Source organism: Nestor notabilis, unplaced genomic scaffold (genome assembly GCF_000696875.1).
Source record: "Nestor notabilis isolate BGI_N333 unplaced genomic scaffold, ASM69687v1 scaffold4113, whole genome shotgun sequence".
In the NCBI taxonomy this organism is placed as follows: Eukaryota; Metazoa; Chordata; class Aves; order Psittaciformes; family Psittacidae; genus Nestor; species Nestor notabilis.
In genome coordinates, this window is record NW_009920515.1 from 1 (window position 1) to 12,165 (window position 12,165).

Genomic DNA, 12,165 nt, shown 5'->3' on the forward strand with positions numbered 1-12,165 from the left:
TTCTATTTTATTTTATTCTATTTTATTTTATTGTCAACCTTGTTGGGTGAAATCTGTTGAGTTCACTGTGATGAGGATTTTGTCTCTTGTGCGGGACAAGGCAGTGTGGTGTTTCTTATGTTTTCATGATGATTTATCTGTTTGCATTCCTAAGGAAACAGCTTGCATTAAAAAGTTGTTTCATAAATCATAAATTTGCATTGGTTTACAGATTTCCAGCTTACGTTGTAGTATTTTAATGGTTAAAGTAATTGACGTCATAGATCTGCTTATAAGACAAAAATTGCCATTGTCAAATATTCAGAAATATCCCAGCTTGTGATTTTTCAGGTCCGCTGGAAAATGTGATGCCTGATTTTTAGAGTCATGAAGCAAGCACCTCCAGTACTGGGTATTCAGAGCTCCTTTGATAAAACCACCTAAAATAACAAACAGGGTATTGTGAAACTTAAGTTTTTTAGGAATCTGCAGATCAAGCTTTCTCTTAGTAACTGCGTAGCTGTATTTTTTTTATCTTGCTTTTGGATGGGTTGTTTTTTCAATCGTGGAACTAAGGTGCCTGGAAATCTTACCTCTTAGCTTCACAACTCAAGAGCAGACCGAGAGCATCTAGGGGAAATCAAGAGCAGGGTAGGAGAATGCATCATCTGAAAGCTTGGCTTTACTTAGGCATTCGGCAAAGTAGTTCAATACTGAAGGCTAGCATTTGCTGTAACTGTGGCAGATTAATTTAGTGAGTGAGCCATCACAGTGGGGTTTCAGGCCCCGCTATAGTGTGTAGTTATTACCCTGGGCCTGTTGTTTCCAGTCATGTTGTTATCTGTGAGATACAGCAGGTACAAGTGTGCTGTCTCAGGTGGACACAAATTAATTTCACTCATACTTACGAAGTATTTTGACATCTTTCATGTGCTTCTAAACTGCAGAGTGCTGTTCATTCTTTGCTTTGAATTAGGAAATCAGAGGGGAGAATAATCAGTAATTATGTCTGAACTGTATTTACATGTACAGGAAAGTAAGTTGAGTTACTCAAAAAATAACTCAAAGTACTGTGGAAGTCATGGTTGCACATAAAACAATTGGGAGTTAGTAGACATTTTCACTGCCAAAGCTTCCTCCTTGAGGCAGTGTTTCAGGAGTACTTGTATTCAGTGGTAAAGCAGTACAGGTAATCTGATGTATTGTCTATTAGCAGTTGCTTTCTGCACTGTCAGGAATGTGAGTATGTCTGTGTTTCAAGAAGTTTGGTAGGATAAATGAAGTCTAAAAAGTACCATGCTGCAGTGTTTGTATCTTGATTTATAGTTACAGACCTGGTTTTGTGCAAACAGAGTCTTGAAGATCTCAGGTACTCCCATGTTTGTATGCTGGAGGAGAATAGAGTGGTTTTTAGACCTCTGGCACCCTCCCTTGCCTGGTGTTTTCAGTGTCTTATTCATACGGGCTGCTTTTGCAGTCATGATGACTGCCTGCTCCAGAGGGGAGAAGGTGGCTGACTCAGAGCTAGGATGCTGTAGGTGGTTGATAGAAAGGAAACCCCAAAAAAATGTTTGGGTGGACCTTTACTGTTTGAGGAGACCAGTAAGTGATGGCATCTCTCATGTAGAGCAGATGAGTCTTCGTAGCAGATCACTGTGGATGTATACCAGATATCCGAGATACCTGAAACAATCAGAGCTGAAGTGAGTTCTGCCCTATCCAGCACTGGCTGTGAGTCAACTGAGCAACTCAGCTAGTTGTTGAGGCGAGTTTCCTCTCATTTTTTTCATCTCTTGGATTATGTTACACAAGAATATTTCTTTTTCCTCACAAGCCTCTCAAGAAAATGAACTTTTAATGTGGAACCCATCCTAAAGAAAGAATGACTTCTCTTTGTCTTCATAGTGAATGCAGAGGGCACTTCGGAGACATAAGGCACCAAATACAGGCTTGTTCTTATTTTGATCTACCCATTTTTGAAAGGTCTCTTCTCCACCCAGCTTGCAGGGTTTTTCTGTTTATTAGCCCAGTATTCCCTGACTTAAGATTCTATCTTACAGATGCATGGCTGGGACCCAAGTAGCTCAAATTCAGATGAAATGAGCAGTTCTTGGGTAACTTAGGCATGTGCTAGGAGTGGTGTGCCCATGAGCTTGAATCAGCACAGAGCTACTTTTTGCAACTGCTGTAAGAATTTTTATACAGCATTAGCTTTTGCTTTTGAAATTTTCAGCATCATCAGCCTAGAGGTTGGTCTCCTAGTGTTTCGGAAAGCAACACAAGTCTGTTTTTAAAGAAAGGTAAAAGGTACTGTGGTTATGATTGGGAGTCCATTCTCTTCCCAAGTAAACTGATGTTACCGTTGTAATTGTAGGAAATAGCCAGCAAGTGCCTCTCAGGAATGAAACAGAAAACTGTGAGACTTTAAAAAAGCAGATCAATCTAAAGCCTTCCACAGAGAAAAAGATTAATAAAGGACCTAAAGAAGAGACTCCATGCTGTGGAAAAGAGGAGATAACTGCTTCTGAGGTTTGTGTTGTGATATTCCTGCTTTCCAAATTTAAAATGATCTTTTTGTTTTTAATTTATATATGTATAGACATACAGGTATGTATGTGTATGTAGGGACTATTACCTATGGTCACAGATCTGAAAAACTGTAAATCAGATGAATAAAGAAGTACGCAGATGTGCTGTCCACGTCTACTGCATATTAATGCCACATACTGTACATTTATTGGAGGCAGACTAAAACACTTAAAGAACTTTATCAGGTAATTAGTAAACCCAAGAATTTGGATTATGTTTGTGTCCTGTCTACTACATAGGAAACTCACGGCAAAAAGGTGTAAGGAGGAATTGCTTACTATGCTGTGAGAGATATATATCAGAAAAGGCAGTGTCTGGTCTTGTTTTGGGAACTGTTGTTAGAAACTTCTTTCCATGTGTGGCTGATGGAGCTCAGTTCATTTCTTGCATTTTTTAAAATTACTATTATTTGTTGCTTAACTTACCCCATAATTTCCTCAGTTGTAATTCAAATGAATACCCCAAGCCCCACCCCGCCCCAGCTGCTGAGGAAAGGGAGGATTTATTGCCGCTGAACCTGCACACAGACTGATCATAAATCTGGCAGATGTTTTTTGGTTTTAGCACATTGGGAATTTTATTGACCGCTTTCCTTTTTCTCCCCCATTTTTTTATTTCCCTGGAAGTCAGATGCTGTGAGGGGGAAAATGCTAACATTGGGAATTCAAATATTTCTCTCTCATCATCTGCTGGTGTCTTGAAGGACAGAGTCTTGGAAAGTCTGGTCAAATTGATGGTGCTGGAAAGAGGATGTGCTGTGGAAAGGCACTAAATCATGAAGTAACTATGCATTTGGGTCAGGTTGTTTTGTCCAGAGAAATTCAGCTAGAAAAATCCAATGGAGTTCATTTACTGAGTTAACTTCATTTTATAATGTATGTAATTTCTTGGTTCATATTTTTACCTTTAGCAAGATGATGTGTATAGGAAGAAGAAACCTCAGGAGAAGAAGGAAGGAAATATACCAAATATGAATTGGAATAGAAATAGAACATCTAGGAAAAATAAGAAGAAGAATGTTAATATATCTACAAGGTATGTGTTGCCTCACCAAGTCATGAAGAAATCCAGAGTTGCTGTAATGTTTCCATAGATTTGCATAGTACATTTGGCAGGATTGCTTTATCTGTTTAAATAAACACAATTTAATCCTGGCCAGAGCCTTTATTTTTAAGAATGTGCAGTACTAAGTATCACCAAGAAAATATTCCATTTGTAAATCTGCATGTATATAGACATAAATCTGCATGTATATAGAAACACCCCATTCTGTATAGCAGTGGTTGCTCTCTGTTACAGTCTGGAATTTGCTGTTTCTGAAGTTTGGATGGTTAGTTTCCTTTCCATTACGTATTATGTGAATAAAATCTAGTCATGTATTCTATTCAGTGGAAAAAGGAAAACAAAATTGTTGAAATGGTCCCACCTTCGGGAGAATCATCTGCTGTATTGAGTACCTGAGGGAATGTTGTCTTCTAGTAATTCTGGAAGATGAGAAATATGTAGAAATAGACAGTGGCTTGCATTTTTGCCATAATGATTACAAATACTAGGCTCAAAAGAATGTTGAGAGCACCTTGGGTGGTTACTTTTGGTTTCCCCTTAAGGGTTGTTTAAATGCATTTCTAATGTCGGTTGTAAACTACTTTTAATAATTTTGTCATGTATTTTAAATTACTTGGATTATTGTTAAAAGATACCAGTTATAAGCTGCTGCTACAATAGAAACACTTATGAGGAGAAAATCCTCCTTCCCTTCCCCCAGCCCTTTGACTTAGGTCATGATCCTATAAAGCCTTCACAGACTTAATTTTTGTTGCAAGTGGTCCTATTGAGGTCAGTGAACTTAACAAGGAGATTGTAAATCTGAAGGGGCTGTTATAATTCATTATAAACAAATTACTATTCATTGTATGGGAAGTCAGCACATGTGCAAATCTTTGTAGGATGCACACCTTTGTAGCTGGGAAGGATAAAAAAAAAAATTGGAGGAGAAATACTGAAAATTCTGTTCCTTGAACTGATTCAGCAGTTGCTACTTTCTGAATTAAGATGTAACCGTTCCCTTCCTGGAGAAACTTGACAGCTGGATTTTATTCATTTCCCCTTAATACTCTCTGATTAAGATATTGGATCCAGATATTTCGGTCTTACTAGCAAATACTTAAGATTACTTCAGATTATGGTTTTACTCTAGTTACAATTATGCCAGTGAAACAGACATAGGACACATTTTTCTGTGTATCTAGGTCTTCACAGAATGATAAACTGTGCTTATCACTGTAGGATCTGATTGCTTTCTGCAAGTGCACTAGAGAATGGAGTTAAACGTACACACATTGTTTTGCTTACCCCCTGAGAAGTAGTAGTCTGTGTGGTGGGATAGAGCACTTTGGGAAAGGCTTTTTAGCTTTCTGTAAAGGTGGGGATTAAGACTCCTGAACCTATTCTTTGCCCCACGTGCTGCCTTGATAGTCGTGTGAGTTGAAGTGTTTAATGCCTGAAAAGGAAAAATGCAGCTGAAATGTAAAATGCAGACATCTTTCTTTGGGTGTGGTTGTATTAGGGTCCCTGAGCAGAATGAGTTGAAGCATATGTGCAGTGAATTTGAAAGGCCGGATCTGAGAGCAAGTATTGGAATAAGAGCCTGGTGTCCTCAGGGAAATGGGGAAAACTGTAAAGCGGACCAAAAGCCTGGGAGCTTGTCTATACAGGGAGAAACAGGTATGCAGTCTTAATTGTCTTAAATGGGAGAGGCAACATAATGTGGTTTTTGTGGCAGTAGAGCTGTATTCCTTCCGTGAGAGACTTGTGCTTCACTCTCTAACCTCGACGTGAAGATGGCAGGACTGGCACGATGCAGTGCCTGAAGTAATAGCTGCTCACTTCTGAAGGGCTCCACATACTTTGTCCATGAGGTTGGTTTGTGATGCAAATCAGGAGTCAGTTTAAAGCATAATCCATCAGTCCCGGCTGAAGGACTGAGAGTCTGGTTATGTGTTAAAATTAAAGGCGGTGTTAACTGAAGCCGATGTATTGTGAGAGCCACCTTTAGAATAGGCAGGTCATTTTTAAAAACCACCTCTAGCATGAGTACCTGCTTCCTGCCTTTCTGTCAAGAAGTTAAGCAGCTGTTTTCCTTGGCTTTGGGGAAGAGGAGGGCTGAAAAATGTATCAGTGTTTATAGGATTGTCTTTTGCCTCCCTGATAAGATAATAAGAAAGGAGAATCTATTGCGTATGAATTCTTTACTTGCAATATTTGCCATTGCTTTCAGTATGCATGTTTCTAGAGCCAGGATATGTCTCATATTTAAAATATTAACTATATATTTCAAAGAACAGTATGGGCTTCTTATTTCAAACCTATGCCCCTAACTGCACTGTATCCTCACTTGCATTCATTTTACTGAGGATGTCATGTAGGTCATAAGCTCCTTGTGGTAGGGGCTCACATGTTTATCTTAAGGCTATCAATAAATATTATTTTCTGTCCTATTATCAGTAAATTCGGAGAATCCGTGTAAATTCGTGTTTCAGATGACTTTTCACTGAATCTTCAGCTGAAAGATTTTCTTAAATGTTTTGTATCGTTGTGTTTTTTTACAACTTCTTTAGAAAGTTTTTACCAGCGGTCCAAAAAGAAGTGTTTGGAGAAGTTTTGCTCCGATTCAAGCTCGGATTGTGGAAGTTCATCAGGAAGTGTTCGTGCCAGTCGTGGGAGCTGGGGTAGCTGGAGCAGTACCAGCAGTTCAGATGGAGATAAAAAGCCCGTGATTACTGCCAGGCATTTTCTTCCATCCAGTAAGTTCTGCAAATATCACCTCTGCACAGCAGCAGGCAGACTTTCAGCCTTCCTTCTGAATGGAAGGGGGTATTGTGGCATGGGACACGTAAGCTGCTTTCTATAGGGCACCTCTCAGAAACATGGGGAGAGATTTAAAGAACTTGGTACTTCGAAATAAGTACCACAAGTTTTGTGGGGATAAAGATGAGCTGTCAGGTTACAGAGAGTGTCAGGCTGCTCACTGACGAAGCTGCTCAGTTAGTTTTCATGGAAAGATGGAAGAACCAAGAGTCACCAGTCAAAGCAATTTCTGCCTTTGTATTTATGTTATATCACATTATTCTTCAGAAAATATTACAGCTATTTAAGAAATCCACAAATGAGGAATGTGTGAAAGCAGTCCAGATCTGAGGATGCTAGGATTACATAGTTGTATTTGAGGCACAAATAGCCATGAGACCTGAGCCACTTGACTGATATGTAAAATGGGAACTGTGGTTCATTACTACAGTTTTTTGAGTACCTAAATGTCATTTAAGTAGTTGAAAGCCTAAACCCTGTTACTGCCATCACTATCCAGATTCACATGACACTAGAAGTAAATTTTAAAGAAATTTTAAAAAGCTGTTTTGAATAATTTAAAAATAGTATGTACTTACATGTGTATTTGTGTAAAACTTCCCATTACCAAAAGATAGTATTTGATGTATCTAAACACCAATCTAATAGATGATGAATTGTATATACCTGATTTTTCTGTTTGTTCAAATTGTGATGCCTTTTAAGAAAATAAGTACTTTCAAATTCAAAATTGGTTTGGTAGTCACAAGGAACCTCTCCATTTAGAGTGTGGTAATCACTTATAAGTCATAAAATACATTTAATACCATATGGACATAGATAGCACGCTTTGAAATTAACGCAGTTAGTGATACTCTGGTGTGAGAGAAAACTTGATTAACACCATTGATGATTCTGTTTCTTTGTACAGTATATTCTGTGCATACTTCTTTTTTTAGGATCTTTGATTTTCACAGTCATTCTTTTCTTTAGGAGAGAATATTTCACAAAATGATTTTCCATCTGAAACTCCTATCACTTTAAATCTGTCTCATAACATCTGCAATACCAGGTAAAAAAATTGAATCTGCACCTGTAAGACATTAAAGAAACACCACCAACTTGAAATCTTGTCTCAGTTTGAGAAATTATACCTACCTGTTGTCATTTTTTGTGATCATCTAATTGCACTTACTGGTGAGAAGAAGGATCTTCTTCAGTACGTGCAAAGAGATGCAAAGTGGATTATGCTGGAAAAATACAATAAATGCTTCCAACTGTAAAATAAAATTGGGGGGAAAAGGAAAGTGTTTTTCTCCTCTCATTTCTTCCAGATCTTAGCAACTTACTACATTTCCATTACCACTTTGTTATATCAAAGTAATAACAGTTAAAAAAAAAAAAAAAGGTGGGAATGAGACTTTCAAGTTGATGCTATTCTTTGAATGGGAATAATGTTCTTGTAGGATATACAGCATGAAAATTGATTCCCCCCGTTCCCCACATTCTTTTCTACCTCTTTACTGTAGTAGTGATAGCATCTACAATTTTTACTGTGAGTCCTCATTTCACTTCTCATTCATAACTCTCTGTTTTTACTAGCAGAAATAATTTAATCCTTTCCCCCTGGGATTCTGGTGCTTGTAAATGTTCCCTCTCCATTCGTTTTGACTAGTTTCTTTGATTGGTTTTGACAAATATGAAATCAGTGTTTATGTGTGCCTTTGTATCTTCATGGACATAAAAGTAAACTTCTCTGAAAGTTGTTGGGAGCATTGAAACGTTATGAGAGAGATCCTATTCATCTTCCAATTTTAGAGAAGACCTATTGAATTAATCTGCAATAAGTTGATACTTGGAAAATAGAAGTGGGGTAATTAAGACATAATAATTTTACTCATTTTGCATGTGTTTTAATTGGGGAAAAAAAACCCCAGCTTTAAAACTTTACCCAGTGGTAATTCAAAATATGAAAAATCAGGAAAGTGAGAAAGCAGTATCAATCATGATGTTCCTTAGAATATTTTTTACATCTCTGTATATTTCCTTCAAAATACTTTGGATTATGAAACATAACAGTGTCTAGACTTAAGAAATTAAATTTTCTTTTCATCCAGCAGAGACATGAACAGCATCCCCCAATATCCTGAAACCTTATGTCCCAATTTCACTGACATAGCTGCAGATCCTGACAAAAATAAAGGTCAGTTACTGAAGCTGGTTTTTGCACACTTTGTTAAGCAGTTTCATTGATGTTGTTAATAATGCTTCTATACACCAACTTGATGGACATGTTGTTATTAGAACTTCTAAACAAGTTAAGAGCAAAGTTAGCTTTGCTAAAGAAAGGCTTATAACTGATTTTTTTGCTGGATCTACTCTGTGTTAATCATAGAATCAACTAAGTTGGAAAAGACCTTTAAGATCAAGTCCAACCATTACTCCGGGACCACCACTAAACCATATCACTGAGGGCCTTATCTACATGTTTTTTTAACACTTCCAGGAATGGTTATTCCACCACTGCCCTGGGCAGCCTGTTCCAATATTTGATTACCCTCTCTGTAAAGAAGTTTTTCCTGATATCCAATCTAAACCTCCCCTGATGCAGCTTGAAGCTGTTACCTCTTGTCCTATCGTTTTTTACTTGGGAGAAGATGGCATTTAGGTTTCAACTCATTTTAGGTATTCTTTGGTTTTTTTTTTTTTTTTTCATCCTTTTGCTTTGCGAGATTTAAAAGTAAAGTGGTTGGAAGATGAAGAGCACTGGTTGCTGTGTTAAAATGAAGCTTGGCATCAAATCAAATATGACCTTTTGTCTCTAAATTTCTACAGCTGGGACTTGCTCTCTTTGAAAGCAGTAATGAATGAAGCTGGGTTGGGCTGTTGAAACTCTCTGAGTTTTCGCTGTTTGATGTTGTTATTAGAACTTCTAAACAAGTTAAGAGCAAAGTTAGCTTTGCTAAAGAAAGGCTTATAACTGATTTTTTTGCTGGATCTACTCTGTGTTAATCATAGAATCAACTAAGTTGGAAAAGACCTTTAAGATCAAGTCCAACCATTACTCCGGGACCACCACTAAACCATATCACTGAGGGCCTTATCTACATGTTTTTTTAACACTTCCAGGAATGGTTATTCCACCACTGCCCTGGGCAGCCTGTTCCAATATTTGATTACCCTCTCTGTAAAGAAGTTTTTCCTGATATCCAATCTAAACCTCCCCTGATGCAGCTTGAAGCTGTTACCTCTTGTCCTATCGTTTTTTACTTGGGAGAAGATGGCATTTAGGTTTCAACTCATTTTAGGTATTCTTTGGTTTTTTTTTTTTTTTTTTTCATCCTTTTGCTTTGCGAGATTTAAAAGTAAAGTGGTTGGAAGATGAAGAGCACTGGTTGCTGTGTTAAAATGAAGCTTGGCATCAAATCAAATATGACCTTTTGTCTCTAAATTTCTACAGCTGGGACTTGCTCTCTTTGAAAGCAGTAATGAATGAAGCTGGGTTGGGCTGTTGAAACTCTCTGAGTTTTCGCTGTTTGTGTCTCTGAGGGAAGTAATATTAGCTTGGTGAGCGCGATTCATAAAAACATCAGGCATGGTGATGTGGAGTTTGCAAGATGGTTAGGACACAAGGTTCTTCAGGCAGCAGAACTGCCTGCCTGTGACTGTCCATTCTGCTGTAGATTTAACCTGAGTGTGTAGGGCACAAATGCTGATAAAACGTTTTCCATGGTAGCAGTATCCATAATCACAGAATCAGAATAGTTAGGGTTGGAAAGGACCTTAAGATCGTCTAGTTCCAGCCCTTATCATGTGAAATGATGAAGCAGAGCTGCCTTTGCAACCCTTTTCTCATGGAAACTGCTAATTTGGATTTCTTCCTTTCTCCAGCTGCCAGTTCTCCTGGGGTTGATAGAAACCAAGTATCTGTGGGCAGTCAGAGCACTTAGTCCATAGAAAGCAGCACAATGAATATCTGTCCTAGGGGCTAAATACAGCCATAATCAGTTCACATATTGTTTGGTCATGAATAGCTATAGCCATTACGAATGCAACCCTGTTCCTGCTGCATTCGTTCTTGGTTAGACTTCAGAGATGGTTAATGACTGATGGATGAGGGAGAGGATGGATATATCCCTGCCTTCTGTCCTGCCGTGAGGAAGGGTGCTGCCTTGATGCTGGTGGCTGGTGAATTGAGGACAGTCTGTAGGAATTTCTTGCCCTGTATTGTTGAATTTCTGCTTCTCAGTTCAAGTCTTTTTATGTATATATATTTTAACACATAGAAATTTTGAGATTTGTTTAAAGGTGGACATTCATCACAAAAAAATAGATAGGTTGGTAACTGGATTTTTTTATCTTACTTACAGTCTTTATCATGGATCTGATAATAAAATGTCATTGTGATAATTGGAGTTTGTGGAGCCTTCTTCCTGTTGTCCTGCATTTCATTCCTTTTTCCCTTTATAGGTCTTTACCCAGCAGGAGACCTGTGGCCTGCCCAACCAGTCTGCCTGACAAACAGTTTAAACTACAACCTTGAGAATAATATACCATGCATGATCCAAGAAACCCCTTCTGTCCACAACAGGCAAGTTATGTTTCATGTAAACATACAGAGGACTGCACTTGCACTTGAGCTTATAATATTTGTAAGGCAGATGATAGTTAAATTCTTGCTATCAGTTCAGTCTCAGTTCTAGTTGTTTATGCTCTTCCATTAGTACAACATGATTAATTTTGCTAAGACAGAGGTGTTCCTGCTCATATACAGATGTCCAGGAACTTCTTTCAAATTTAAATACTTCTTGGAAAGCTTTTAATTTCTTCCACTTCTTTCGCATGGCCGGGCAGAGGGCCTGGCTTTTGTATTAGTTGCCCTCTTGCTAAATACATAACTTCTGCGTATCATGGGGTGTGCTATGCAGTGAGTGCTGTGTTAAATGGCATGAACAGACATTGTTAAATAAAGACAATTCAGTGTGGTGTAAGGATACAAGCTCATCTTACTGTTCAGGCCCTGTAAAGATTTGTGTTGATATTCCTGTAGTAATGCGCTTGAGTAGTTCTTATACTTTAGACTCTCCAGACTGCAAATTTTACTAATGAAAGATGTGCCACAAACTTGGGAGAAGAAACACTCTGCCACCACATAGCAGTGAATTAGAGCCAGTTCTTCAAGTTGGATCCTGTCATCCAAAATGGCACAGTGGTAACACGGAAATCCCCGAGTGACAGTCTTGTGATCCCAACCAGCCTGCTGACCTCAATTCTGACTGTCACGTCAACAAACTGCAGCCCTAGTGATTGGGAGCAGTGACCAGCAGTCTGTCCAACTCTGAAATCAGATGAAATACATGTGATTTGTGGCAGATTATGTATTATGCTAGTTTGCTTTCATACACCCATCTCAATTTGGACTTTATATGCAAAAAATACATATAAATATTTATTCATATGTAGTACCGATAACTTATGATAGCTTCTTGCCTGAGTAGTAAAATTGAATTAGTACAACTTCAAGTGAAATTCTTTTATATGCCTACCTTGTCCAGACTGGATCCAGGCTTGGACTTCAAGTTTTCTGCATAGCAGGGCTTGTTTCACTGCTGACATATCTTCAAGAATTACTTTTGAAAAGTCTTCTTGAGAATCTGAAATTATTTTAATTAAAACAAGTACAATCCCTAGAAATTAATGTGTAGTTTAGAAAACATACTGTTTACCAGGTCTTTAACATGTGTGGTAGGG

The 12,165-nt window shown here is 38.1% G+C and overlaps 1 protein-coding gene across 1 annotated transcript in view; it reads left to right on the forward strand.

The window, feature by feature from the left end:
* Window positions 1–2,353: 2,353 nt before the first annotated feature.
* LOC104402742 (transmembrane protein 131-like) overlaps window positions 2,354–12,165 on the forward strand; it is a gene marked incomplete at its 5' end in the record, with an annotated part of 13,780 nt that continues 3,968 nt past the window's right edge. Inside the window, 7 exons of the mRNA XM_010010700.1 lie at window positions 2,354–2,508; window positions 3,479–3,603; window positions 5,135–5,292; window positions 6,186–6,371; window positions 7,408–7,486; window positions 8,532–8,617; window positions 10,885–11,005. Of these exons, the coding sequence (XP_010009002.1) occupies window positions 2,354–2,508; window positions 3,479–3,603; window positions 5,135–5,292; window positions 6,186–6,371; window positions 7,408–7,486; window positions 8,532–8,617; window positions 10,885–11,005 (910 nt within the window). The remainder of the gene's footprint in view (window positions 2,509–3,478; window positions 3,604–5,134; window positions 5,293–6,185; window positions 6,372–7,407; window positions 7,487–8,531; window positions 8,618–10,884; window positions 11,006–12,165) is intronic.